Source organism: Lissotriton helveticus, chromosome 7 (assembly GCF_964261635.1).
Source record: "Lissotriton helveticus chromosome 7, aLisHel1.1, whole genome shotgun sequence".
Classification (NCBI taxonomy): Eukaryota; Metazoa; Chordata; class Amphibia; order Caudata; family Salamandridae; genus Lissotriton; species Lissotriton helveticus.
The window spans coordinates 1,635,856,342-1,635,881,255 of NC_136068.1; the positions used below are offsets into that span (position 1 = coordinate 1,635,856,342).

The 24,914-nt window shown below is 45.8% G+C and overlaps 1 protein-coding gene across 2 annotated transcripts in view; it reads left to right on the forward strand.

Moving 5' to 3' along the window:
* Positions 1 to 24,914, forward strand: part of LOC144770626 (myeloperoxidase-like) — a 329,709-nt gene that overhangs the window by 73,282 nt on the left and 231,513 nt on the right. For both annotated transcript variants that reach the window (XM_078655312.1, XM_078655313.1), the window contains exons 5-6: positions 555 to 678; positions 9,855 to 9,984. In XM_078655312.1, coding sequence (XP_078511438.1) covers positions 555 to 678; positions 9,855 to 9,984 — 254 coding nt within the window. The remainder of the gene's footprint in view (positions 1 to 554; positions 679 to 9,854; positions 9,985 to 24,914) is intronic.

The following is a 24,914-nucleotide window of genomic DNA, read 5'->3' on the forward strand; positions in this document are numbered from 1 at the left end:
AGCTAGATTTTTTTCTTTTCACGGACCCTTTAAGATGCAATGAGGTGCATAACACACCTCTTTCTCCACACCTTTAATCCCCAATAACTCTACCACCCATTTATTGTACCGCCTCCCTTTCTAGGATGTAGTATCCTTCAGTAGCATAAGTGTGTTTTAAAAATCTTAATATTAAATTGAAAAAAACATGCACCTCCCCACTGTGGAACATCACGAGGAAACAAGTCCAACCCTTTAATGTAGCCTAATTGCGGGCGTGGATGCAAGTGTTTGTGTAGGTGTGTCTGTGTGTGTGTGTGTGTGTGTGTGTTAAAAATGATATGACAACATAAGAGACAAGTCCTCAACACTACATTTACAGATAAAAGTTGGATATTTCAGTCAGGGAAAATCCATATGATTCTGGCTGTTCTGGGCAGTCTCTACGAAGTAGGACAACTATTATGGTTTAGCTTGCTTATGCTTATGCAGGATATGGAAAGAAAGTATTGTGATTTATATTATTAAAATTCGTTGTTGATAGGAAAGTTCAAATCTAAGGGGTCCTTTTTCAGGTGAAATCAGCAAACCTTATTTGGATACCCTTTCTTCAGAGAGCGGTTGTGCTTCAGAGACCAGAATGATTCAATGTCCCAAATCTGATGTCTACAGGGACATTACCGGAGCCTGCAATAACAAGTAAGTCTTTAGCTGAAAAAATACCCGTGCCTTATGCACGCTTCTGATCACACATTCTTGACACCGGTCAAGTTTTTTCACCGAAACCAGTAATGCATAAGATATCAATGTTACACGTTGGATGAAAAGTCCTACAGGTTGGATTTAGGGCAGGAGGCTTCTGATGGATTGAGGAAAGTCTGAACTGTTTCATGGATCCAGACTGAAGTCTTAGGTTTTAGTCAGTGTCTTGTAGGACTTTGTGTTGGACATTTGCTGAGTCAGTTGTCAGAACTTACTTTGCTCACGTTCTTACTATGTTAAATAGATATGTGATACAAGGCTTATTGAATTCTGCTACATGCTTTCAGTCGCGTAGCTAGACCTCCTGCCACCTGGGAAGGCCCTTAAGTTTGCCACCCAGTGCAGGTAAGAGCAGGGGATTGTGTGGGTGGCAGCCGATGGACGACTTGTTCTAAAGGTGGGAGTGGGCCGTCGACAGACGACTTGTTCTCGGGGGATGGTGGTAGTCGACAGACACAACCTGCTTACCTCCGTCGCCCCAAAAAGTGTGTCGCCCAGGACGGACTGCCCCCGCCCCACCCTAGCTGCACCACTGCATGCTTCCCCTTCTGTCACCGCTCCACTGTAACTTGAAGCTCAGGCCGGATGGTTATCACTGTAGGCTTAGTCCCTCAGTGGTAATGTGGTATCTCAAATAACCTTCACTTAGACTTTTCATAAGGAGAGCTAGGTGCAGAAAGGTCAATAATGCTTAGGCCTGGGATTTTTTAGGTCTCCATATGGGTGCTGCTAAATGTATTTATAGGTTTTAAAGCAAAGCTGCCCTGTTATAAAGCAGTTAACACAGTCTGTGCCACTAGATGGTGCTGGATACTTGCTCTATGACATAGTTTCTTGACCTGTGAGGGGGTCCCTCTTCAGTTTGTTGAACTGGGTCTGCATAAACCTTTGAAATGCCAGCACTCACTCCTTATGCCACTGTTGTTCTCCAATGTTACACTTCTTTTCCACAATATGTAAGTATGCTTAGAGATGTCTTGCCTTGTATTTTTTTTCTGCTTTTGTATGAACAGTGTTGCCATGGGGTGCTACCTGTGGTTTCACAGTCCGCATTATGCAAAGAGTTTCTCAGTTCATAAAGGCTGGAACTGACCAGCGGTCTACAATACAGCTTGGAATAATATTCACGAGTACAACATGCATCAAGACAGTCATATTGCCGAAGATTTGTTATTGAATCTGAGCTCTGCATTGAGGGGATTGGTGACCTTGTTGTAAATTAGGTTAACTAACTAGCAATCGTCCCCCCAAGTACACTACTTGCCCCCGGGCTTCACCACCCACGTTTTCTTGTACAAAGAGGAGACCTGTGAGCATAACTATTGGACTGCACAGGCAGCTATCTAATGCTATTTTCCCGTTTCCACCCTCTGCACCTTGGAAATGAGGAAGGAAATGACCAATCGAAGCATGCTACTATGGTTGTAAGTGAGTCTGTAGAATTACTTACTTAAGAAGCCCTGTTCTGGAGAAACATTGTCCACAGACTTGTGTCTTTGAATTTCTCCAAATAAAATAAATTTGCATGACATTGATCCGTCTTCAGTAATGTTTAAGAGGATCATAAATATCTCTATACTCCTTTTACTGGAGAGCAACCAATGTACCATTTTCCTCCTTCTCGTCCACCTTCACATTGGCTTCTTTCTATGTGTTTCTCACAGCTATCCATGGAGAGACTTAGAATTCCCAAATTGGTCATACATGCCTGCAAATTGGCAAGAGGAGATGCAGAATGACTCTATATGCCAATGGTGAAAGGTTTGCAACGTGTTTGTGCATTGATCCAATATTTCCCCTTCGTCATCAAAAGTGTAAATACTTTATGACCGACTTGTATTACGACAGTACTGTAGAAGGTACAATGTTACAACAGCCAACATTACAACATTGTATAACCTATGTTTCATCAGAGGTTTTCACAAAAGTCTTATCCATGGCCTATTTTTATTCTTTTGCAACAATCAAATCATATAAAGTTTCAATTTGAAAACAAAATACCCCAAAACAAAACACCTCATACTACAAGTGTTTTCTGATCCTTGGTTTTATTCAGTCTTCTATGTCCAAAGGCTGGTGGCAGAAGTGACCTCTGAATATCGAATCAACATATCGATGGGACAGAATGTCGAGGACAGAATATAAAAAATAAAATATTGACAGGTCAGTCTAGATTTTATATATATTACTCCACATATATGTACCTACTTGGAAGATATGTCTTCAAGGTAGGTCAATTTGAAGTTAGGAATACTAAATCCATACTTCCCTATATCAACTTACTTTTTGAAATATTGTCCCTCGATATTCTGTCCTCAATATTAGTATGCCACGGTATTGTTGGTGCCAATATTCAGAAGTACAGTCATTGAGACACTGTTAGTCACTGACAAATCACCGGCCTCCAGACATGCCGCAGTTTCAGCAGATCTTACAGGAGTCTTCCAGTCCTCCTGCCACAGCCAAGGCCCAAGGAGAAAGTCAGTCACAGCTAAGGCCCCTACACTGTGGAATTTTCTACAAAAAACAACACAGGTAACAATGGAAAATTGACACTAAAAAAAAGGCACTGGTTACTAGGTAAGATTGTGGAGATGGCTGATTAAACTCTATTACATATATTCAGTCTCCAGAACAGATGGACCTTTGGTTGTCAATGAGAAGTTTATAAAAGCATTTACAATGCAATAGGTCTCGGATTTGAGCTATTGGCATTGTAAATGGCAATGCCTTTTATGTATGTGTTTTGAAAACCTTCAAGCGGTGAGTAAACATGCACTTTGTACTTATAAGTGCCGCATACTAGAAGCAAGGCTGGCAGTAACTGCGTCTATTTTACTTCCAGCCTTGCTTTTTGTAAGCAAGTAAAAAGTTCATGTTTACGCACCGCCTGCAGTTTTTGAAAACGCATAAATAAAAGACATTGTCATTTAAAATGCCAATAGCTCAAACTCTCGCAAATGCAAAACCTATTGCCTTGAAAATGTTTGTGAGTACTATGTTATCATTGTTTTGGCTTTATACAATGTTGTATATAACTACTCGTTTTCATTGCAATTCAGTGCAATTCATGGAAGGTCAGGCTGGCTTATAGGCCAATCAACCTGTGCTCGATGGGCTGGTCAGAAGGCTCAGCATCAGGGCTGTTTTGAAGGATGTTTGTGGGCCTGTTTTATGGGGGGGGGGGGTTAACTAAATTTGCTGATATATCACAAAGATTGCATGCAGCAAGACTACATTCAAGCAGTGTACCATACCTTGCAAAACACCTATAGATCATGTGTTTACAAAGTCAAACTACAGTTTTGTCTTTAGTCACTTGTACACATTAAAAGATGGACCCCATTTGCTTTAGCCCAAGGGGCACATTATCCAGCAGCGATAATTATCGCTGGCCGCTCTAAGCAATAACTCATTTATCGCCGGGTATCGCTGGCAATTATTGCCATGCTATCGCAGAGCGCAATGGCGATAATTTTCCAGCGATAGCAGTATTTTCCATGGAACATCGCTGGTTTTCCAGCGATGATCCATGGAAAACGGCGATAACCTTGCTGATACGACCCTGTGGTCGTATGAGCATAATCCACCCACATTGTTAGTTACAGGTAAGTCAGCATTTTAGCAGACGTTAGTTTGCCAAAAACTAACGTCTGCTAAAATGTGTTGGCCTCCTTGTAAATATCGCAATGTACATTTAGCGATAAATTACAAGGTAGTCCGTCAGGAATACGCCCAGTGATGCCATTAGAGATGCAAAGCAAGGCATCGGGAAAACAGGTGCTAACATGCGCTAATGCATGTTAGCACCACGTTGTAAATAGGGCGATAAAAATATCGCCGCTTTAGCGTCAAAAAGTCCTGCTAATGCGGCGATACTGCCCTTGTTAATATGCCCCCAAATGAGATGCATTTTTGAATAGGCTATCAGCACACAAAAAGTATAAAATGAAGATAAACGGTGTAATGCAAAGCACCTTGATTATAAATGATATTGGACATGGTTGGAGATCACTATAAAAACGCCACACAGGAATCTGCAATCTGATTTACATATGAGTGAGCTTTACTCCCTGGGATCCCTTAAAAACTTGAAAAATGATAAATGTAGGAAGAAAAACAAAGGAAACTATGATTTCGTTGTTTGAAGCCCAACGCAATCATATCATAGTTCAGGCTACAGTTTTACAGTGCTTTTGTCAAAGCGTATTACTTATGTCACACTCTGCGTATTTAATAAAACGCTTAGCACTTCTTGCAGTAATGGCATATGTTGTTGAAATGGTAATAAAGAAATATGGGATGCTCACACAGAGAAACGCTGCCAGAGTACAGTTAGGCAGCTGAACGTAGGTTTTGGTTCTAATGCTGACAACACCCAGCCGCTAGTGGCGTTGACATGAAGGCCACTACTCTGAGGTCTTTAGGAAAGCTGTGTCTGGAAACTGAAATTGATGTGTACGTGTGTGTGTGCGTGTGTGTGTGTGTGTAATGCTAGGAGTGCTAATGTAAAGCACTCTCATACCTGCGGGTCGAGATTGCTCTATATAAAACTGCAAAAAAAAAAAGCAGTGTTGGGAGAGTGGTGGCACACGCAGCAAATGTAAAAGTAAACCAAGATAAGCATTGGCATAGCCAATAGGTCTCGCCTTTGGGACCTTATAAGTGCCTGTATGGGGTGGCTGAGAAGTATACCACAGGAGGGTTTCCAGACAGGGGTGTAACACAGGCCCCTGGAGTGCAGAGAAGGGGGGAGCGGGGATACCTTTGTGGGTCACCATTCTCCAAACAGACGGCGTAGGGCGCATCCTGCACAGTACAGATATATGTATGAAAGTAAGCCAGGTAGTGAAACCATGGTTTCATGCGACTCACTTAACCCAGCCCTTCCGACCTTTCAGAGACAACCTTGACATGTTACTGACTCTAAACGGGGCCCCACTGTACCGAACTCTCGGACTAGCCTGACACGAACGACAGGCTGCCGGACAGACTGCACTAGTCCACCCCATGCCTTTTTTAGAGGCTGTTCTTTTGCACGCCCCCGGGTTCCTCTGCGGTTGGAGCCGAGTCAAGCGGCTTCTCAGGGTTGTCTCTGCTCCATCCTGTGTGCCGGGAGAGGGTGCACCAGCCGCCAGAGATGAATACGCCTCCACTCTCCTTGGAGCCAGGACCACAATCCCCAGAGTGCCACATGGGTTGGGCGTGTATTCTATACAACTACTTCTCTTCCTGCTGAAGTCCGGGCTGGCTGACAAGGAAGGTGTAGGGGAGTCGAGGGTCTTATACAAGGCAATCTGAAGTTCGTAGGCCAGATTCTGCCCTGATATCCAAGTGGGTTAATGCGCTTACAAGTTTAGACCTGAAGGACAAATGATGACTTTGGTTTGCAAGGTTTGCAAGGTTAAAGTAGCGAAGATCGCCTTTTATGGGCAGAGGTTTTACAGATGTTGGACTTTGGTAGCAGACTCGATAAATACAAGTTCTTTCTGCAAGTTGACAAAGGTAGGCATCTATACTGAGCTAGTGAAGTGTGGACTAATAAACACTGCAAAGATGAGAAGAGAGCGGAGTTCGAAATACGAGTGGTGCGCGCCCGCCACAGCGAGCAATCTGTTTTTATTTATTGCACCCGTGTCTGGGCATGATAATTGAAAACAGATGTGGCCTGTGCAGGTAACCCACAAACAATACACTGTGGGTGGAGCAAAGGCGGGACATGCACCCGCCTTTGCCCAATTGCATGGTGTCTTTCATAGAAAGACGCAAGCAATGCCCATTAGCCTCGGAGAAAAGCACTTGCAAGAGCGTGTGGTGAGCTTTCTAAAGCCCAATACTAAAGTCAAGCAAGCAGCGCATGCTTGCTGCTCTAGGCTCGACCTAAAAAACAAGCCACGGTCCCATCATCACACCAAACCAGATGCAGATTGCTGGGATAGCCCTGGAGCAGCAGAAAGTGGCTGCCCCTGAGGACCAATTAAAAAACTAAATAATAAAGTAATTAATTATAGAACTGTATCTGTGAGCTTAATATGTGTGTGAGACGCAGTCCACACTAGCACATATACATAGCTGACATCTTGAACAGGGTAGACAACATTGATGCTAACATACAATACTAGCAGGAACAATGTTTGGGTATTATCTTCTTGGCAGTGAAACTGCATCGGCCCAATTCTCACTCGATAACCTGGTGCCTGGAAACAGGCCCCTCTTGGAACAGGAGCTAGGGCAGTGCCAAGCCAACATAGACTCAGGGATGTGGATATATAGAAGGCTGGAGTAGCAGGCAGTTGTGCAATAATAATATTTGATGTCCCACCATGGGTTAGAGCAACTCCTGCACCTCTTCAGGACTCACGCATAATTTGGTGCTCGGGTCTCAACTGCTCATCCTGGTGAGAATTATCAAAGCCCAGCCCCTTAATAAGTGCTCTGTTTTACATTAATGGAGTAACTAAAAAAAGAAAAAAGAAAAAAGTAGGCACTGTGCCTATTCTCTATTTTATAATGCTAAGAAACCCCATGTGTGTTTTAAAATGCACATATCTGTTCTCTATTAGAGTTACTTGTGCATGGTGTATTTTGCAATACTGCATGCATGCTTCCTAGTCCACTGATACCAACGCGGTTAATATTCCAATGATGAACATCCAGGGAACAGATTAAAATATTCAGAGAAATGTAGGAATGTATTCCAGATGTTATGAATGCCTAGTCCCGTGCACCATTTACTCCATCTGATTTACCTATATCTCCCAAGTTGCATTAGTACTGTGCGATTACAGTTTTTAGTTCAAATGCAAGGGATTCCAAACAAAGAAAACAAAGTAAATTTGCAGCAGCTGCTGAGTGCCAGTCCTGGGCAAGGAATTTGCCCTTGGCATCTGTTTGTTGTGATTAGTTTTAGCGCATTTTCCCCTTCTGCTGCATCTTGTTAGTGTGTTGTCCTTTTATAAAGAGTGAATCATTTGTCAACCTGATTGATCAGGAAATGAGTGAGCTCTCATTGGATGTACGGTTAATCTGGCGTTTACTCATGCAGTTCTTAAAAGCTGTCCATTTATCATTTCATTAAAGCTTTATGAGCGAACAGAAGGTGCCTGGTGCCACATCAACTGGCTGTGGGGCGTGCCATGGGTGGCATGTCATTGTAGTAAGAGGCACAGCCCGTTGTACCCACACTGCTTAGAGAGGTGTTACTGACCCTCTTGATGGCTTCCGTTCAGTGGTCCACAACAGGGGTGATTCCCCACGACCCGCATCTGTGTGACTTGTGTACTCTGCAAAGGCATAAGGGCTGCACTGGTTGCAGCAGCTTTTGAGGTCTGTATCTTGTAGACCACATGGGTTTTTATCCTGTCTAGTTTCTGCGCTGTCACCCACATTCAGCTCACAGGCGCTGTTTAGCGGCTTGTCCCCTACCAAAGTGGTGGGTGGGCCGGGCCATAGGAAGGAGGTGGGGGGCAGGGTTACGTTCAAAAGAAAATTAAAAAAGAAAAGTTACGGGATCACATCCATTTCCCGCTGCATCGCGCCCTTCCGTCTTCTGGGCACAGACTCCCAGAATGCACTGCAGCCAATCCTGACGTAGACTGGGAGCCTATGCATGCTTTCTGCATTCCCAGCAACACAGCTGGGCTGGAGAGCGCTTCACTGCACATGAGGGGTTGACTGGCCTGAGACGGTCAGCCAAACCCTTGTGCGCAGAGAAGGGAGTTCCAATCGTTCCCCACCATCAGTATCACCTCTTGGATCCAAACCCAAGACTCATCAGAGTCTTGGGGGCGGGTCCAGGGGATTAAAATAAAATTATAACAAAACCTGTTTTATTATCGTTTTATTTGCTGGTGATGGCAGAGGGGGCGGCGCTCCTCTGCTCTAATGGGGTGTCCACCGCTGCACAGGCGTATCCCATCACATCCCCTCCCTGGGTAGAGCGAGCCCCTCATCTTCCCTGAGAATATGAACCCCACTTGGGATATATTTATGAGTTTTCACTACACAGCTCCCTGACGATTGGCATCATCCTCACCCTGCGTCAGAGATTCAAAAAAATATTCAAACCCAGAATTCACCTCACCCCCCTCCTGGGGGCAAGGAGGGAGGTGAGGTGAGGCATTAGCACTTTTGAAATGGGCTATATTATGTAAGGGTGACTTGTTAATACCTTGAATTCGGCTTAACCTGAGCTGAGACGATAAAGCACCAGAAGGACACCTGTATGGTGCCCACCTTTCTCTTGCGTCCACCCCGCCACCGGCACCTCCACTGATGTGTGACACCACTCTCTGTCCAAGGGAGGCAAATCTGTGCCCTGTGGTTAATCTGTGCCCGTTGACACTCCTTTTGGGGATCTGGGCTCTTTCTGACAGCCCATTAATACTGTGTAATCAGTGCCAGACAGGTGCAGCCCTGAGTTCACAACTGTCTGTGATTGCAGCCACAGAGAAACAGCACCAGCAGTATTTAAAACAAGCATTTGCAATGCAATAGGTGTCGCATTTGTTACATTTCAGCTGTTGGCATTCAAAATGGTAATGTCCTTTACTTTTGCTTTTTTTTATTTACAGTTGAGTAATTATATTTGCACATCTCCATTCGCATTGGTATAAAAAACAACGGTAAAAAAGATTTGAATTTTTAAAGCCAACACCTCTAATTTTAACAAATGCAAGATCTATGGCATTGCAAAGGCTTGTTTATGCTTCCAGCCATCATGCACAGCAGCAGGACTGCTTTACAACAAAGCTAAAAAAAACATTGAGAAAGCCAATTGGCTTTCTCAATGCTTGTTAAGGAATCATGTTTGGTGTTTCCAATTCACCTGCTAAAACTGCATTTCTTCATCTTACTTCACCTTCCCTTCCCCCCATCGTCAGGAGGGAGGGATACTCTGGTAATTCCAGAGGGATGCGATGGTAATACTAGGAACTTTACTGGGGTATTAGAACAGGACCCATATTCTTTTCTGGTTTCCTCTTGTTGATGTGAACAAGAGTGCTTATTTTATAAACACTCTTTTACAAGTGCTCTGGAATTTACTTTGATTTATTTGATTTACTAAATAGATGAACTCGGACCAAACAAGGCTATCTGCTTTTCTCCCGCAGGAGGAAGCCTTGGCTAGGAGCTGCAGACAGAGCATTTGCTCGGTGGCTCCCAGCAGATTACGAAGATGGGATTTCTCTTCCTAGAGGATGGAAAGAGGGAAAGAAGTATTATGGACATGCCCTGCCACTGGTAAGAGCTCCCGAAGAATTGTCTTTTTAGGTAACTTGTATGTAACCTGCAGTTATCATTAGTTTAAGAAATCTCAACTGTAGAGGCATATATATATCAATGTTTTGCGTCGCCCATGCACACATAAGGTGACGCAAAACCTAAATGAGATTTATCAAGCAAGGCAAAGCCAACTTGTGTGGTCCTGAGTAGCTTGATAAATCTAGAGTAATGAAAGGCAGCACAAATCACTGCCTTGAGTTACCCTGCCGCAGGAAGGGGTACCATGGGTGGAGCGTGGATGTTCCCACACATCCACCCATTGATTCTGACACATTCCCAGATTTAACAACATTGGTATCAGAATTGTGCACCAATAGAGGAGCAACGAGGAGAAATATGTATATTTCTCGTAGGTATTTCCTCTTTCAAAGTTTGGCCCTATATATTTTAAAGTCCATTATGATAACCACTGAAAAAGGCTAGTTTCATTCGACTTGCAAATCTGACACAATAGGATATACAAAGGAAAACATCAGCATCAGAATATGTGAGCCATAGCAATGAGAACAACCTAACACAGGTCACTGAGACCTGACCCCTGCGCACTGTTGCTTAAGGCAATTACAAACTACCTTTAAACACAATTCAAAACAATACTGTGCTCAAATATAAATCATAGAGCTGAAACGTACATTTGATTAACAAAAACAAACTCAAATTGCTTTTCCAACAACTTCTCTTTATGTTAAATTGTGATGATTGTTTATACCTAAAATACATAACGTTCTTTTTTCAGACTGAAGAATTCGAACTTCATTCCCATATCTTTCACTGGCAGCCCAATGCATTTTGGGCTTGTGAAGCCCTTCTTCGGGGGCCTTTGAATTAGGAACGCTGCGATGCTTCTCTTTCCCAAATCTTCACCACCTTTCAAATCGGCGCTAAAGTTTGATCACCTTTAACAGTTCTTCACAAAAACGCCTCAAGATACAAATCTTTCTTCACGGCAACTGCCACATATTTCTTAGCGGTACCCCATGGCAATGAGAACCTCAATGCTTCTATACTGTGCTGTAGTAAGGAAGACATCAGACGACCCTGTTTGTGATTTGTTTATAATTGATGTGAGCCTGAAAATCCAATATACAAGCCTCTGTTAAGTAGAGGCGGAGCCAGATGAATATAAACAGCTTTATTCCAAGAAGAAATGCACCACCCGTTACCAGTAGCGGTCGGCAGAAGGTGTTTCTGTAGGGCGGTGACGTGGGCTGGGGGAGGGGCAGGGTAGGGGGTAGTTATGTATGGATTACGGAGTTTTACAGGTAAGTAAACATTTAAATAAATAAAACAAATTTTGTTGCGCGCACTGTATCACCAAATGACTCACTGAAAATGAAGAATCCTTCAGAAAAAGACTAAAGACATGGCTCTTCCTGTAAACCTAAGTGCTCATCGCTTCTACTTCTGCATCACCTCAGCGCTGAGATGCCCAAGAGTATTCACGCTCTTTATAAATTCCAAAAACATAAACTGTATGGTTTTAAGATGATGTCAAGTTTCCCTCTGGATGAATATCTGGCATCTCCAAATTGTCTCCTAATCTCTCAGCAAACTTGGATTTCCATACATTCTCATTGACAATAGACTAGGGAGACTCAGAATCAGCACTAATCTGCATCTTCACTCCTCCAATAGTCATGTCACACACTGGTTTCATTTTAATCAAAACATTACCGATGTTCAAAATAACAGGTGAAGATTCCTTTATGTTCAGTACAAACAAACTGACTTCCTTTGCGCCATGTCCCTCAAAATCATCCTCGCTACTATCACCATCTTCCATGCACTTGATCCTGTTTTTTTGCCTTTTTTGCACACTTTTTGCAAATTTTCCAATCACACCACAAGAGGCACACTTTTGCTTGATTGCTTTACATAATTTATTATTAGCAAAGTGAAATTTACTGTCACATCTGTGACATCTTGATTTGTCCCTATGAAATTCTGCAGGCCGCTCCTTCATACTCCCAGACTTCTTCAAGGTGTGCCCTTCACACATCATTCAAGCAATTGCACCTACTTTTGTACCAATCTCATTGTCTTTCAGAATATTCTCAGTCTTTACATCTTTGGCACTTCAACTTGACATCTCAGCCTTCCTTACTATGGCTAAAATGCAATGAAGATTAGCATCACCATCACCATTCACCCCAATCTCTCTTGGATGGCAAGATCTTTTACATGCATAACCACCTGATCCCTGATGAAGTCCTCCTGTAACCCACCAAATCTACAATCTAAAGATAAAGTCCTGAGCACAGAAACATAACTATCCACTGAGTCATCAGTGCCTTGCTTCTCTGAAAGAATTTGTACCGTAAACTTTCTATGCAAACCTTTGGCGTAAAACAGTGATCAAAATCACAGAACGCTGTAACAAAAAAATCACCACCCACACCAGCCTTGGACATTTGATTAAATGCTTTAAGCCCCTCGGGCCCTACATATAGTAAAACAATTCCTTTCTTCTGTGCAGCCGACATCTTTCCTTGAATATCCAAAGTCTCAATGTAGTTAAAAAAATATGCTTCCTACTCTGGCAACTTCATACAAGGTGAACAACCCACAGGCCAAAAACATTGGTGTGGCGCAAAGGAGAAAAAAAATTAAGATTAAAAACTGTACTCCAATGATCACTCTTTGGCTCCTGAAAAATATTCTGGGAACTAACAAGGGAATTGTTCACTAATATAATAAACAAGCATCCGAACTTCACCCGTATGCAGGTAAATAAATGGCCATAAAGGGTACAAAATATTATGAAAAATGTCAAAGAATCATGGAAGATTCAATGTAAATCTACACAAAAGGTAAATCTAATGAATTATACTGTCTCAATGTGAAACTCCAAACAAGGAAATAATCCTGAGACGGAATGAAACGTTAATGAAGACTCCACAATCCTTAAGGTCATAAATATGTAGATTACTTCATCCCATGAACCTGAACAACGAGAAATGCTGTCTTAGTGTGCTAAAATGGTCGCACATAACACATGTAATAACTTGATGAAGGGAAACGTGAACTTACATCACTCGCTCAGCTTTGCCTATGCGCACTGTTTCGTTGATGCATTTCAGTAAAGACAAGAAAAGATCCAAGAGTGGAACGCATCTGACGGAAGGTTCTGGGACTGGGCGGAGCTTTTTTGAAAAATGCTTGAAGGTGCCCACCCACAAATATAAGACAGAACATGGTGCAAATCCAAATGCGCACCATAAGAAGAAGTCGGAAACGAAGGTGCACGGATCTGATATAACGTGGAAAAACCAGCAGACACTCAGATAAATCAAATGGTAATTAATAATATAATGTTTAAAAAAATGCTCTGTGCATGTGAAGATCAAAATGGTGTTGCCAGTCCCGTAGTCATCACCAAATTGTTAAGTAGAGGTGGAGCTAGAGGAATATAAATGGCTTTATTCCAAAAATAAAAGCACCACCAGTTACAAGACTGCCAGCATCGTTAGCTCTCCGTAAACTGTCCTTTAAGCGTCACGGCACGGACCCAACCATTCCAAAATGGAATACCGGGAGCTAGGATACATACATAACAGCCTGACTCTAATGTCCTTACTACATATAACGTTTTAAGTCTCTAGTCCCTGATGCGCATGCTCGTGCTGGGGTGGCCCCAGGCCCACTGGCAAGAATGACTCCCCCGGCCCCCGCACCCGACAGCCGATTTACCAGCTGTCACTGCCCCTGGAGTTACATGGTGCTGACCGCTAAGGACCGAAAACTATGCCTACCAATCATTACCTTACCGCCTGACCAGAGATGCACAACTAAATACGACAATATTACCTGAAACAAAATATCAAATACCGACACTTTTATTACATGTTAATTAAAAAAAAACAATTATATTCATTAAAGTTCCGAGCTACCTGCATTATAAATTAAAAAGAAAAGCAGAACACCTATACATTACAAAACTATGCCCTTCCAAAACCTGCCTTAGGGGATAGTGGGTGGGGAAGAAAAAAGGTCATGGGCCACAGCTGGCCTGGTATACGAACCTGTGGGGAGCAAGAACAAGAGACTGTTATACTCCCCACAGCTCCCTTTTAAGAGGGGAACCCAGGCTGACCGGTCTAGACTGGCCTACCTGGACGCAGGCTGAATGTTGAACCGGAAGTTCCAAAGGGCTTCCGGTTCACACTTTCCGCCTCTCCCTGATTTGTCGCCCCTGGGGGTGGGAGGGAAGTGTCATTGACTGGCGCAGCAGCCTCCCCCCCCTGCCCCGGGAACTAGTGCGACTGCCATAATGGCATCACGGGCTATGCTAGCCCTCACCTTCCCCATTATGATTGAGTTCTGACCTCACAATGCCTGCTGCCAGACTAGCAGCCAAGGTGAAAGGTTGGTCACAGATCAATCATCAAAAAAATGAGAATGTGCTTTTTGCTGCTTTTTTTTAATTAACTGCATGAGCAGAAAGGGCTCATTTATGGAAACTTGTTGTTAATTGCATACTAAAGTTGACTACAGGTAAAATAGATTTTGGTTGCATTTATCTACACATTGAGAGCCTCACCGTGTTTAGGTCTGGTGTTAGCCAAGACTTTTAGATTTTACTAAAATGTGTTTAATATTCATAGATACAGGGTTGCTCAGCCACCTCTCTTCATCCATTGGTCTGTTGCTGTGTTTTTCACATTTTGCTACTGCCCACAACTCCATATAGCATGGGTCAGTGGGCCAGCCTACCTAACCCACTGGTTAACTTCACTTTGAGTGACTACATTTTGTTCTTTCACAAGAAGCACATTAGCACACAAGCTAGTTCCCTTCAGGTCCAGTATTTTGGTTTTTACTTTTAGAATTAATTTACAGTACCCTTTGTGTTTAGAGCCTGATGTGATAGCATGACTCTTCTAATGTAAACACATGCACATTCAATTTTAATCAGATCCCATCTCCTGCCAATGCTGTTGCAAATTCCTTTTGGAGTGTTGTGTTTTCTGAGTGCTGCTTTTGAACAGCATACCAGATTATGTCCATTTGAAGCTGTTCTGTATTAAGTTATCCTCTTTTTACTTTTTTATACTCTCTTACTTTCTTTAATCCATTCTTTATTTCTTTCATTTTCTTTCTTTCTCATTAATTCTTTCTTGTCTTCTTTCCTGTCTTCTTTCTTGCCTTCTTTCTGTTTTGCCTTCATGTGTGCCTTTTCTGTCTTTCTTCTTTCTTTCCTTCCTTTCTACTTTGTTTGTTTCCTTGTCAAAGGCAAGAGGCTTGCATCCAGTGCCAGACTGATTTACTTTTTTAGATCTGAGTTAGCCAAGACCTTTAGATTTTACATGTTTACTTATAGAGATTTCAGCCACACTTTATCCATTAGTGGTTGTGTTAGACCTGGCATCCTTGGCATGGTTTCTCCCTATCTTTTTGCCTCTACCTCCTGTATTTTTGATGCTGCGCTGGATTTCTTTTTTGCTGGTTTAGATGCTTTGGACACTCTGCCACTGCTGATCAGTGCCAGAGTGTGAGTGCTCCTTATGGAAATTGGTATATTGATTGGATATACATGATTGACATATTTTTATCACCAAGAAGTCCCTAGTAAAGTGCACTGGGTGTGCCAGGGCTGGTGATGACAAATGCTACTAGTGGGCCTGCAGCACTGATTGTGCCACCCACATGAGTAGCTCCAAAATGGTGTCTCAGGCCTGCCACCGCAGTGCCTGTATGCAGTCTGTGGACTGCCATGTGCTCCTGGCCAGTGTCCTCACTGACCAGGCCTAACCCTTCCCTTTTTCTGCACATTGGTCACCCCTATGGAATGCCCAAGCTACCCCTTTGGGCAGGGTGCAGTGTATGTGAAAGGTAGAGCATGTACTAGTGCCGGTGACATGCTCTGGTAGTGAATGACAGCCATTTTGTTTTGTCACTGCTGCAAGGCTATCTTGCTCCATAGGCTAACATGGGGGATGCTGGCTCCGATGGCTACCAGCATATCTTCCCATAGGAACAAGATAGGACATAAGAGTCTGGTATCCCACAACTCAGAATTTAATAACACATCTTTTAGGAAAGGTTGTTTTTAAATCCTGTGTTTGAGAACAGCACTTTTAGAAAGTAGCTGTTCTCTTGTCTGACCTTTCTGTGTGCCATGGCCTGCTTGTGGATTGACTGTCTGGTTTGAGGATGACAGGGGCTGGGGAGCCACCCGGAGGTTGGCTGTGTCAGCCCTAGGCTGAATGACTGCATTTGCAACTAGAGTGGTGGGAGGGGATAGCACCAGGGATTGAATAGGGTTGTGCCTGCCTAACACAATGCTGTCTCCACCTCCTGCTGGGCGGCTGACGACCCTGCCCCTCACTCTGAAAGGAAGGAAGAAGCCAGGAAAACAAAGTGCTCAAGGAACACCCAGAACTGGTTCAGACCGGGCTCAGGGCCCACTTGCACAAAGAGAACAAAGACTTTTAGGGGTACAAGTATAGGACCCCTGACAACAGAAAATCAGATTTCTACAATCAAGAGGAACCTCTGCCAGAAGGAGAACAGCTGAAGAAACTAAGGAAGACTGCCCTTGCTGTGTGCTCTGGGGCTGACCTGTTTTGCTGCTCATCTAAAAGAGAGAAGAAGGGGACTTTGCTGTGTGCTGTGACCCCTGCCTGCTTGACAATACTTTGCTGTGTGCTGTGTCTGTAAGAATCTCCAAGGGCCTGAGAAGAGCTGGCCTCCTGTCCCTGAACCCAGGGTTAAAAGGTTCCCAAGAAACTCCAAAGACGCCGTGAAAATCGTCCTGTGTTCACCCTCGGTGCGTGATTGCAACTGCTGGCCGTGTGGGAGGATCGGTGTGCTCATCGGCACATAATTGCAGGTGGCCGGAGGATCGTTGTGCCTCCTTGCGTAAGGAATCACCCCAAAAGATCTTGTGGCCTCGTGGGTGATCCGCCAACAACTTGCACCCTGAATTTGCCCGTGCCGCTAATCACAGCCGCTGCCCGGGGCCTGGAATTGCCAGAAAATCTCGCCGTCTTCCGCCGAGGCCGCAAAGAAGAAACCGAAGAGGCCACGCTAGGATTGGACCGCTGTCGGGGGCTCGTCTCACGGAGCCGCGCTCTGATTGGCTGATCCCCGTAGAAGAAGCTGCGGCGTCACAAGGGGCTCGTCTGTGGAGCCGCGCACGGATTGGGCAACGCAAGGAGTCATCGTCTGAAGGCGCCGGGAGCCGAATCGAGGTATCGCTCCCCCCTCCCTCGCAACCAAAGGTAATCTGGCCAGGAAGAGGAGCCGCGTTCCAGTGTGGAGAACGCCCTGTCCTTGCCGAGGGAGCCGCGTGCATCACTCGTCACCGGCCGCACCCGTCTCCAGGTAAACAGACTCCCAGCCGCTCGTTGGATTGTCGAGAGCGGGCTGAGAGCTAGCAGGACCGGCAGGGACTGCGTGAGGCTCTTTCTCACAAGGAAGACTTCCTTTGTGTAAACACGGTGCCGGCGCTTCAGTAGAACAGCGCTAGAGATATGGCATTCTTGCTAAGTATTACAACCTCTACACCCATTTTCCTCTGCTTTTAAAGACTGAGACTGAACTGTGATTCCCCAATACCTTCCTAGAATAGCGCAAACCTCAAGAAGAGTCAAGTGATTTTGTAGCTGTATTTTACCATTGGTTTGCTTTGCCTAAACTGAAGATAAAGTTATATATTTTTATATACTTACCTGTGTTGTGTCAGTTTGTGGTGTATCCTTAAGTTATTGTGTGTGTTAAGCGCAACTACCCTACACATTGCCTTGGAGATAAGCCTGTCTGCTCGTGCCAAGCTACCTAGGGGGAGAGCAGAGGTTATCTACAGTGTGTAACCTTTTACCCTGACTAGAAGCAAGGGTCCCTATTTGGTCAAAGGTACTTACCTCTGCCAACTAGAGACCCCCAATTCAAACATTGTTGGTCAGCGGTGAGGATTTGAACTGGTATTTGCACTTGACCTACAGTAATTTTGTGTACACCACTAATTTAGTTTAGCGCAGACCACGTCGCAGCCACATACTGCACCTATTTTTTTCATCCTATTTTTGGAAAGCCTAGGAAGCACCATGTCTCAGAAGGAAGCAGGTGAAGAGGGGGAATTGGAATTTGAGATTCAGGATTTGCTCACATACAAGAAAGAGCACTTGAAACAAGTCTGCAAAAAGCTTGGATGTCCCATGAGGGGCAGCTCAAACAAGGAAGAGCTACAAAAAGCTTTAAGGGCCTGGTGGGAGGCCAAACAAGTTGAGACAGAGGATGTCACTGGAGATGGGGATGCACAGGAGAATGGTTTTGTATCCCATGATTTACCCGTGAACAGGCCAGCTTCTAGGGTATACTCAGATGTGAGTCCCTTGCTCATTGCACCATCAGGATTCAAGCAAGCCGGGCCGACGACGCCTGAAATGGCAGAAACCGGTCCCCGGAAGCTTGTTTCCTTCCCAGTATAAGAATTGGCTTGGTAGTTTGGTTTGCCCTGTTCCCATCATGCACTGGGACAGGAACAGACTAATTTGCATATAGCCAAGTTCTGAGCTGGGATGGTGCAGTGAGCTAAAAAACGGTGATGGATCAAGCCCTGATCTTTGGACTGGGTAAGAGTGGTCTGCTTAATTCAGGCACTCTGTTCATCACCACCCCCTTTTCTGAATCAGCTTCTAGGGCTGGCAGCGCCCATTCTAGTAGGGCCTTTCTCCAGAGGAGCTGGAGGAGAATCAGAGGGTCAGAGCCCATGAGTTAGAGCTTTTTAAACTCAAAGCTCAAGCAGAAGAGAGGAAGTTACGCCTTGACAGTAAAAAGAAGGCGGAGGGGAGCAGGAACGCTCTCGCTTTGGAGTAAAAGAAACTCCGGTGGGCTCATGAGTTGAGTCTAAGGGAGCTGGATCTCAAATCTAAACAAGCGGAGTCCAGTTCCAATAGTGGCAGCGCACAGCCAGTGCAGGCGGGTAAGGTGTACATACCCAAAGATTTGGTGCAGAATTATCAGAGGGGTGAGGATATCTATGCATGGTTTAGATCCTATGAGCTTGCCTTGAAGATGAATGAAGTGCCTGAGAGGAGTTGGGGGGCAGGTTTGTGGAAGCATTTTGAGGCCTCTGGAAGGGATGTCTTGGCACCCTCAGAATCAGCAGGTACCCTAACCTACCCCGCTATGAAGGAGGTATTATGCCTCAGGTATGTTCTTACTCCAGAACAGTACCGCCAAAAGTTTAGAAACTTCAAGAAACTTGATTCTAGTACCTGGGTGGAGTGTGTGAGTATGTACACGCATGCACTGGACGGTTGGATAAAGGGCAGCAAGGTAACTGATTATGTGGGGTTGTGTCACTTGATTAGTTGGGAGCACTTGAGTATTCTTTGTGTTCCAGAGCTGCGCCAGCATCTTTTGGATAGTAAGTTAACTTATCCCAGTGAGCTTGCTAAGGAGGTGGACCGCTGGACTAGCACCAGGGTCCACAAGGGGGTGGTAAGTACCACAGCCAAAGGTGGGCAGGGTCCCCAGCCGAAGGGTGGGGAGGAAAAGGGTAACCAAAAGGAGTTCTCTAAAGGGCCCCAAAATAGTTCCCAGGAGAAGGAGTCCCAACCCCCAAGCCTAAGAGGTCCTGGCCCCCTAAGGGCAGACAGGACAAACGAGCTCAGCCCACATGTTATGCATGTAGGAAAGTGGGACACATTGCTCCTAAGTGCCCCAACAAACCCCCAGCACCTGCTAGTGCCCCAGCCCCAGGATTAGCCAGTGTAGCTTTGGGAGGGGATTTGATTTCCAGTGGGGAAGAGGGATTAGCAGTGATGACCCTTGTCTCTTTAGGAGACCAAGAGATGGTCCAGGAAACCTTGCTGCCCCCTAACACTAAGAAATACGGGCAGAAGGTGACCATCAATGGGAGGGAGACAGATGCTCTGAGAGACACAGGGGCCAGCGTGACATCTGTGAGGTGTCAGTGGGTTTCTGAAGAGCAGGTCATTCCCAATGTACTCCGCCCGGTAGTGGCAGCTGACAGCTCAGTGTGCCTCTGCAAAGTGGCGCGTGTTCCCTTTGAATGGGGGGGAGTCTCTGGTCTCTTGGAAGTTGTTGTCAGTGATGCCTTGCCTGTAGACTGTCTGCTAGGTAATGACCTGGAGAGTTCTCCATGGAAGGATTTGGAGCACCAAACTCATCTGGAGATGTTGGGCTTGCCTGCGTGGATCGGTGTGACCACACGTGCTATGGCAGGCAGTAGGGGTGATTCAGCAGAACTGGAGCCTGGAACAATGGCCCGGGGACCTGCCAGTAGAGGAAGAGGCAGGGGGCGTGGGAAACCAGCCCCCGCTGTTCCCACGGTCCAGGAAGGAGCAGAACTTGAGGGGGATGCCCTGGAACCTACAGGGGAGCAGGTGGCCGAACTGGGGGAATTGCCTGAGCTGACCCATTGGCAGCAAGAGGGTGGTCCCTCCAGGGAGGAGTTCTGTAAGGCGCAGAAGGAATGCCCTTCTCTCATTGGTGTGCGGCAACAGGCTGCAGACCAGGCAGCAGGTCTAGGGTCCAAGGAGCATTTTGTTTACTGGGAAGGTGATTTACTTTATAGTGAGCCTAAGTTCGCTGAGCCCGGTGCAGCCCGTGTGCTGGTGGTACCCGAGCGCTTCAGAAACTTCCCAATGGGTCGGGCTCATGACGTGCCTCTCGCAGGACATCTGGGGCAAGACAAGACCTATCACAGGCTTGTCACCCACTTTTCCTGGCCCCAGATGAAGAAGCACGTCGGTGCCTTTTGTAGGTCTTGCCAAACTTGTCAGGCCAGTGGCAAGAGCAGAGGGAAGTGCCTGGCACCCCTCCAACCCTTTCCTGTGGTGAGCACCCCTTTCGAGCGGGTGGGCATCGACATCGTGGGGCCCCTGGACCCCAAGACAGCCTTAGGCAACAGGTTCATCCTGGTCTTGGTGGACCATGCCACCCGGTACCCGGAGGGGGTCCCTCTCAGGACAATCACAGCACTCGTGGTGGGCTGTGCATTGATGGGGCTCTTTTCCCGAGTGGGGTTCCCCAGAGAGGTGGTCTCCGACCGGGGTACCAACTTAATTTCTAGGTACATGAAGTCTCTGGGGGAGGAGTGTGGGGTAACGTATAAGTTCACCACTCCTTACCACCCACAAGGAAATGGGTTGGTTGAAAGGTTCAACCGCACCCTGAAAGGTATGATTATGGGCCTAGTGGTGTACACAAAATTACTGTAGGTCAAGTGCAAATACCAGTTCAAATCCTCACCGCTGACCAACAATGTTTGAATTGGGGGTCTCTAGTTGGCAGAGGTAAGTACCTTTGACCAAATAGGGACCCTTGCTTCTAGTCAGGGTAAAAGGTTACACACTGTAGATAACCTCTGCTCTCCCCCTAGGTAGCTTGGCACGAGCAGACAGGCTTATCTCCAAGGCAATGTGTAGGGTAGTTGCACTTAACACACACAATAACTTAAGGATACACCACAAACTGACGCCACACAGGTAAGTATATAAAAATAACTTTATCTTCAGTTTAGGCAAAGCAAACCAATGGTAAAATACAGCTACAAAATCACTTGACTCTTCTTGAGGTTTGCGCTATTCTAGGAAGGTATTGGGGAATCACAGTTCAGTCTCAGTCTTTAAAAGCAAAGGCGTAATTGCAACTGCTGGCCATGTGGGAGGATCGGTGTGCTCATCGGCACATAATTGCAGGTGACCGGAGGATCGTTGTGCCTCCTTGCGTAAGGTATCACCCCAAAAGATCTTGTAGCCTCGTGGGTGATCCGCCAACAACTTGCGCCCTGAATTTGCCCGTGCCGCTAATCACCGCTGCTGCCCGGCGCCTGGAATTGCCAGAAAATCTCGCTGTCCCCTGCCGGGGCTGCGGAGAGGAAACCGAAGAGGCCGCGCTAGGATTGGACCGCTGTCGGGGGCTCGTCTCGCGGGGCCGAGCTCTGATTAGCTGATCCCCGTAGAAGAAGCTGCGGCATCACGAAGGGCTCGTCTGTGGAGCCGCGCACAAATTGGGCAACGCAAGGAGTTATCGTCTGAAGGCGCCGGGAGCCCAATCGAGGTAGCGCTCCCCCCTCCCTCGCAACCAAAGGTAATCTGGCCAGGAAGAGGAGCCGTGTTCAAGTGTGGAGAACGCCCTGCCCATGCCGAGGGAGCCGCGTGCATCACTCGTCACCGGCCGCACCCGCCTCCAGGTAAACAGACTCCCAGCCGCTCGTTGGATTGTCGAGAGCGGGCTGAGAGCTAGCAGGACCGGCAGGGACTGCGTGAGGGTCTTTCCCACAAGGAAGACTTCCTTTGTGTAAACAGGGTGCCGGCGCTTCAGTAGAACAGCGCTAGAGATACGGCATTCTTGCTATTTTTAAGTATTACAACCTCTACACCCATTTTCTTTGCGTCTTTGGAGTTTCTTGGGAACCTTTTAACCCTGGGTTCAGGGACAGGAGGCCAGCTCTTCTCAGGCCCTTGGAGATTCTTACAGCACAGCACACAGCAAAGTCTTGTCAAGCAGGCAGGGGTTACAGAACACAGCATAGTCCCCATCTTCTCTCTTTTAGATGAGCAGCAAAACAGGTCAGCCCCAGAACACACAGCAAGGGCAGTCTTTCTTAGTTTCTTCAGCTGTTCTCCTTCCGGCAGAGGTTCCTCTGTGGTAAATAATAATTACCGGGACTATTTTTCTATGCATTAAATGATAAGAATAGCTCAATAAATGAGAGGCAGAGTCCGTGGTATCTGAGTCATACGGGTTTTAATTAAGTGGCTCGAGCCAATGGACATCGTGTTCCATCACCTACTAAGGTTCAGGAAGGGATATTCAACATTTCATTAACATCATACAATATATATAGTAGAACTGTACAGTTGCATTGAATACAGTAGGCGTAACAAGTGAAAAAAGAAAGATAAGAACATATGGGCGTAAAAGAAGGCGTGCACAGGGCGTGCACGGAGGTGTGTGATGTAGACGTCACAGAAGTGTCATAGGTGGGTGGAAACATGGAGGGGGTTTCATGGGCAGCTGGAACCTTTAACCTACTGGTGCGCGCAAAACGAGTCATGACGTGTAACTGGGGAGGGCTGGGGGGCGCTGACTCCTAGCACTAGTAGAGGAGACTGAAGTCTGGGATGTCAGAACGACCTGTACCTATAGCGTATCTGATATCTTGTGTTTGGAGTACATGTTGCTTGATTCTAAAAGCCACCAGGGCAAAAGCTGCTTGTCACTAAAGGCTAGTGTATGCATATATTTCTTCATGTATTGCGTGGGCTATGGATCTTCTATGGATACTAATTCAGTAAATTACTTGCATGGAGACAGAAAGACTGGACTGTAGACGGATATGTTTATCCTGTTCGTTAGCTAGGAATGTGAATCCGGGGAGCTGAACAGATAACTGTGAGCATAATATATTCTTGGCAAGCAGGCCAGACCGAGCCGGGTACCGCGTTGTCTGGCAGGAAGTAAGGGAAGGGTCAGGGATGCGGGCGGGGCTGCATCTCTTGGAACGTTTCAGGAGGCTTGAGGCCTGGATCTGGTGTCCGGGCCCTGTGGAGCCTTAGAAACGGGTGCATCTCGATGATTTAACGTGCACCATGTAAAGACGTTGGCAACATAGGCCTAAAAGCCTGATTCACGTTGCTTTCACGAAGGACTGGATAACTGACATACTAACGTTGGACGCAACTGCAAATGCGTCTTTATTTCCGGCCATGGAAGGAAAATTCATGGAGATCATGCACATACACGACATGATGGGGAACACGTAGGGGACACATAGCAGGGCAAAATTCAATTTTCCTCATTCCCTCCTTGTTCCCTACGTACCCTTCAGGAAACATCAATATTCATGAGGCCATCTATCTGTTCATAAAGCATCATTCGCTCGTCTCTTTTCATTTGGGTATGGGATTGCGGACGTGGAATACAAGCTGTGGCGCACAAGCCGTAAATCGCTGAATATGATCATTACTACTACTCCCAGGAATGACAGTACTCTCCATCCCCATGCAGATATTACACTCCAGAGCCAGCCGGGCCAAGTCCAGGTGCCTGGATTCTATATAACATACAACTTATACATGCGATCGTAAGACTCAGAATAAACATAGACAATAATGTAACGAGGCATCTGCTTCGGAGATTTTTACAATATTTCGTTCTCTTGAAGTTCCGTCTATCTCTCTCACTATGTAGGTCTATCTCATACATGTCAGAAACCTGTCTAACCGATTCACCCGAGGGGGACTTAAACAATTAAACGCAGTCTGACTTACTAGACCTCAGTTTGATTTTATACTCCTGTTGCGGAGTTTTCTCTAACAGGGGAAGTTTAAAGTCAGTATCGGGGCAGTCCTTGAAAAAAGTCTTTGGGCACGGTCCATGTAAACGCTTGATATGACTGGAATGGAGCCAGCCTTTTCTTCCTTCCAGTTTTACGGCGGTCCTTGTAGTCATCAAAACGAGTTTTGGCTCCTTCCAGCGGGGCTCCAGAGGGCTTGAGCGATCAAAATTTCGAACCAGGACTAGATCTCCAGGAACAACCTCGTGCGGTTTCACCTGGGTGTTGTCCGGGAAGGCAGCCGCGACCTGAGAACGACAAGAGAGTAGTGCAGACATCAAGGAAGCTAGGTAATCTGTCAGCATGTTACTGTCAACATCGGTGATTTTACAAGGCATAGGTGTACCCCACATGTTTGGGGGACGACCAAAAACAATTTCATATGGTGACAAACCAGATCTAGAATGGGCGACCATTCGCATATAGAAGAGGGCAACCGGCAGGGCTACCATCCAATCTACACCTTTTTCTGCACAGACCTTCGCTAATCGTGTTTTCAGAGTTTGATTGTGTCGCTCGACGAGGCCAGCTGCCTCGGGGTGTCGTACGCAGTGGAATTTCCACTGGTACCCTA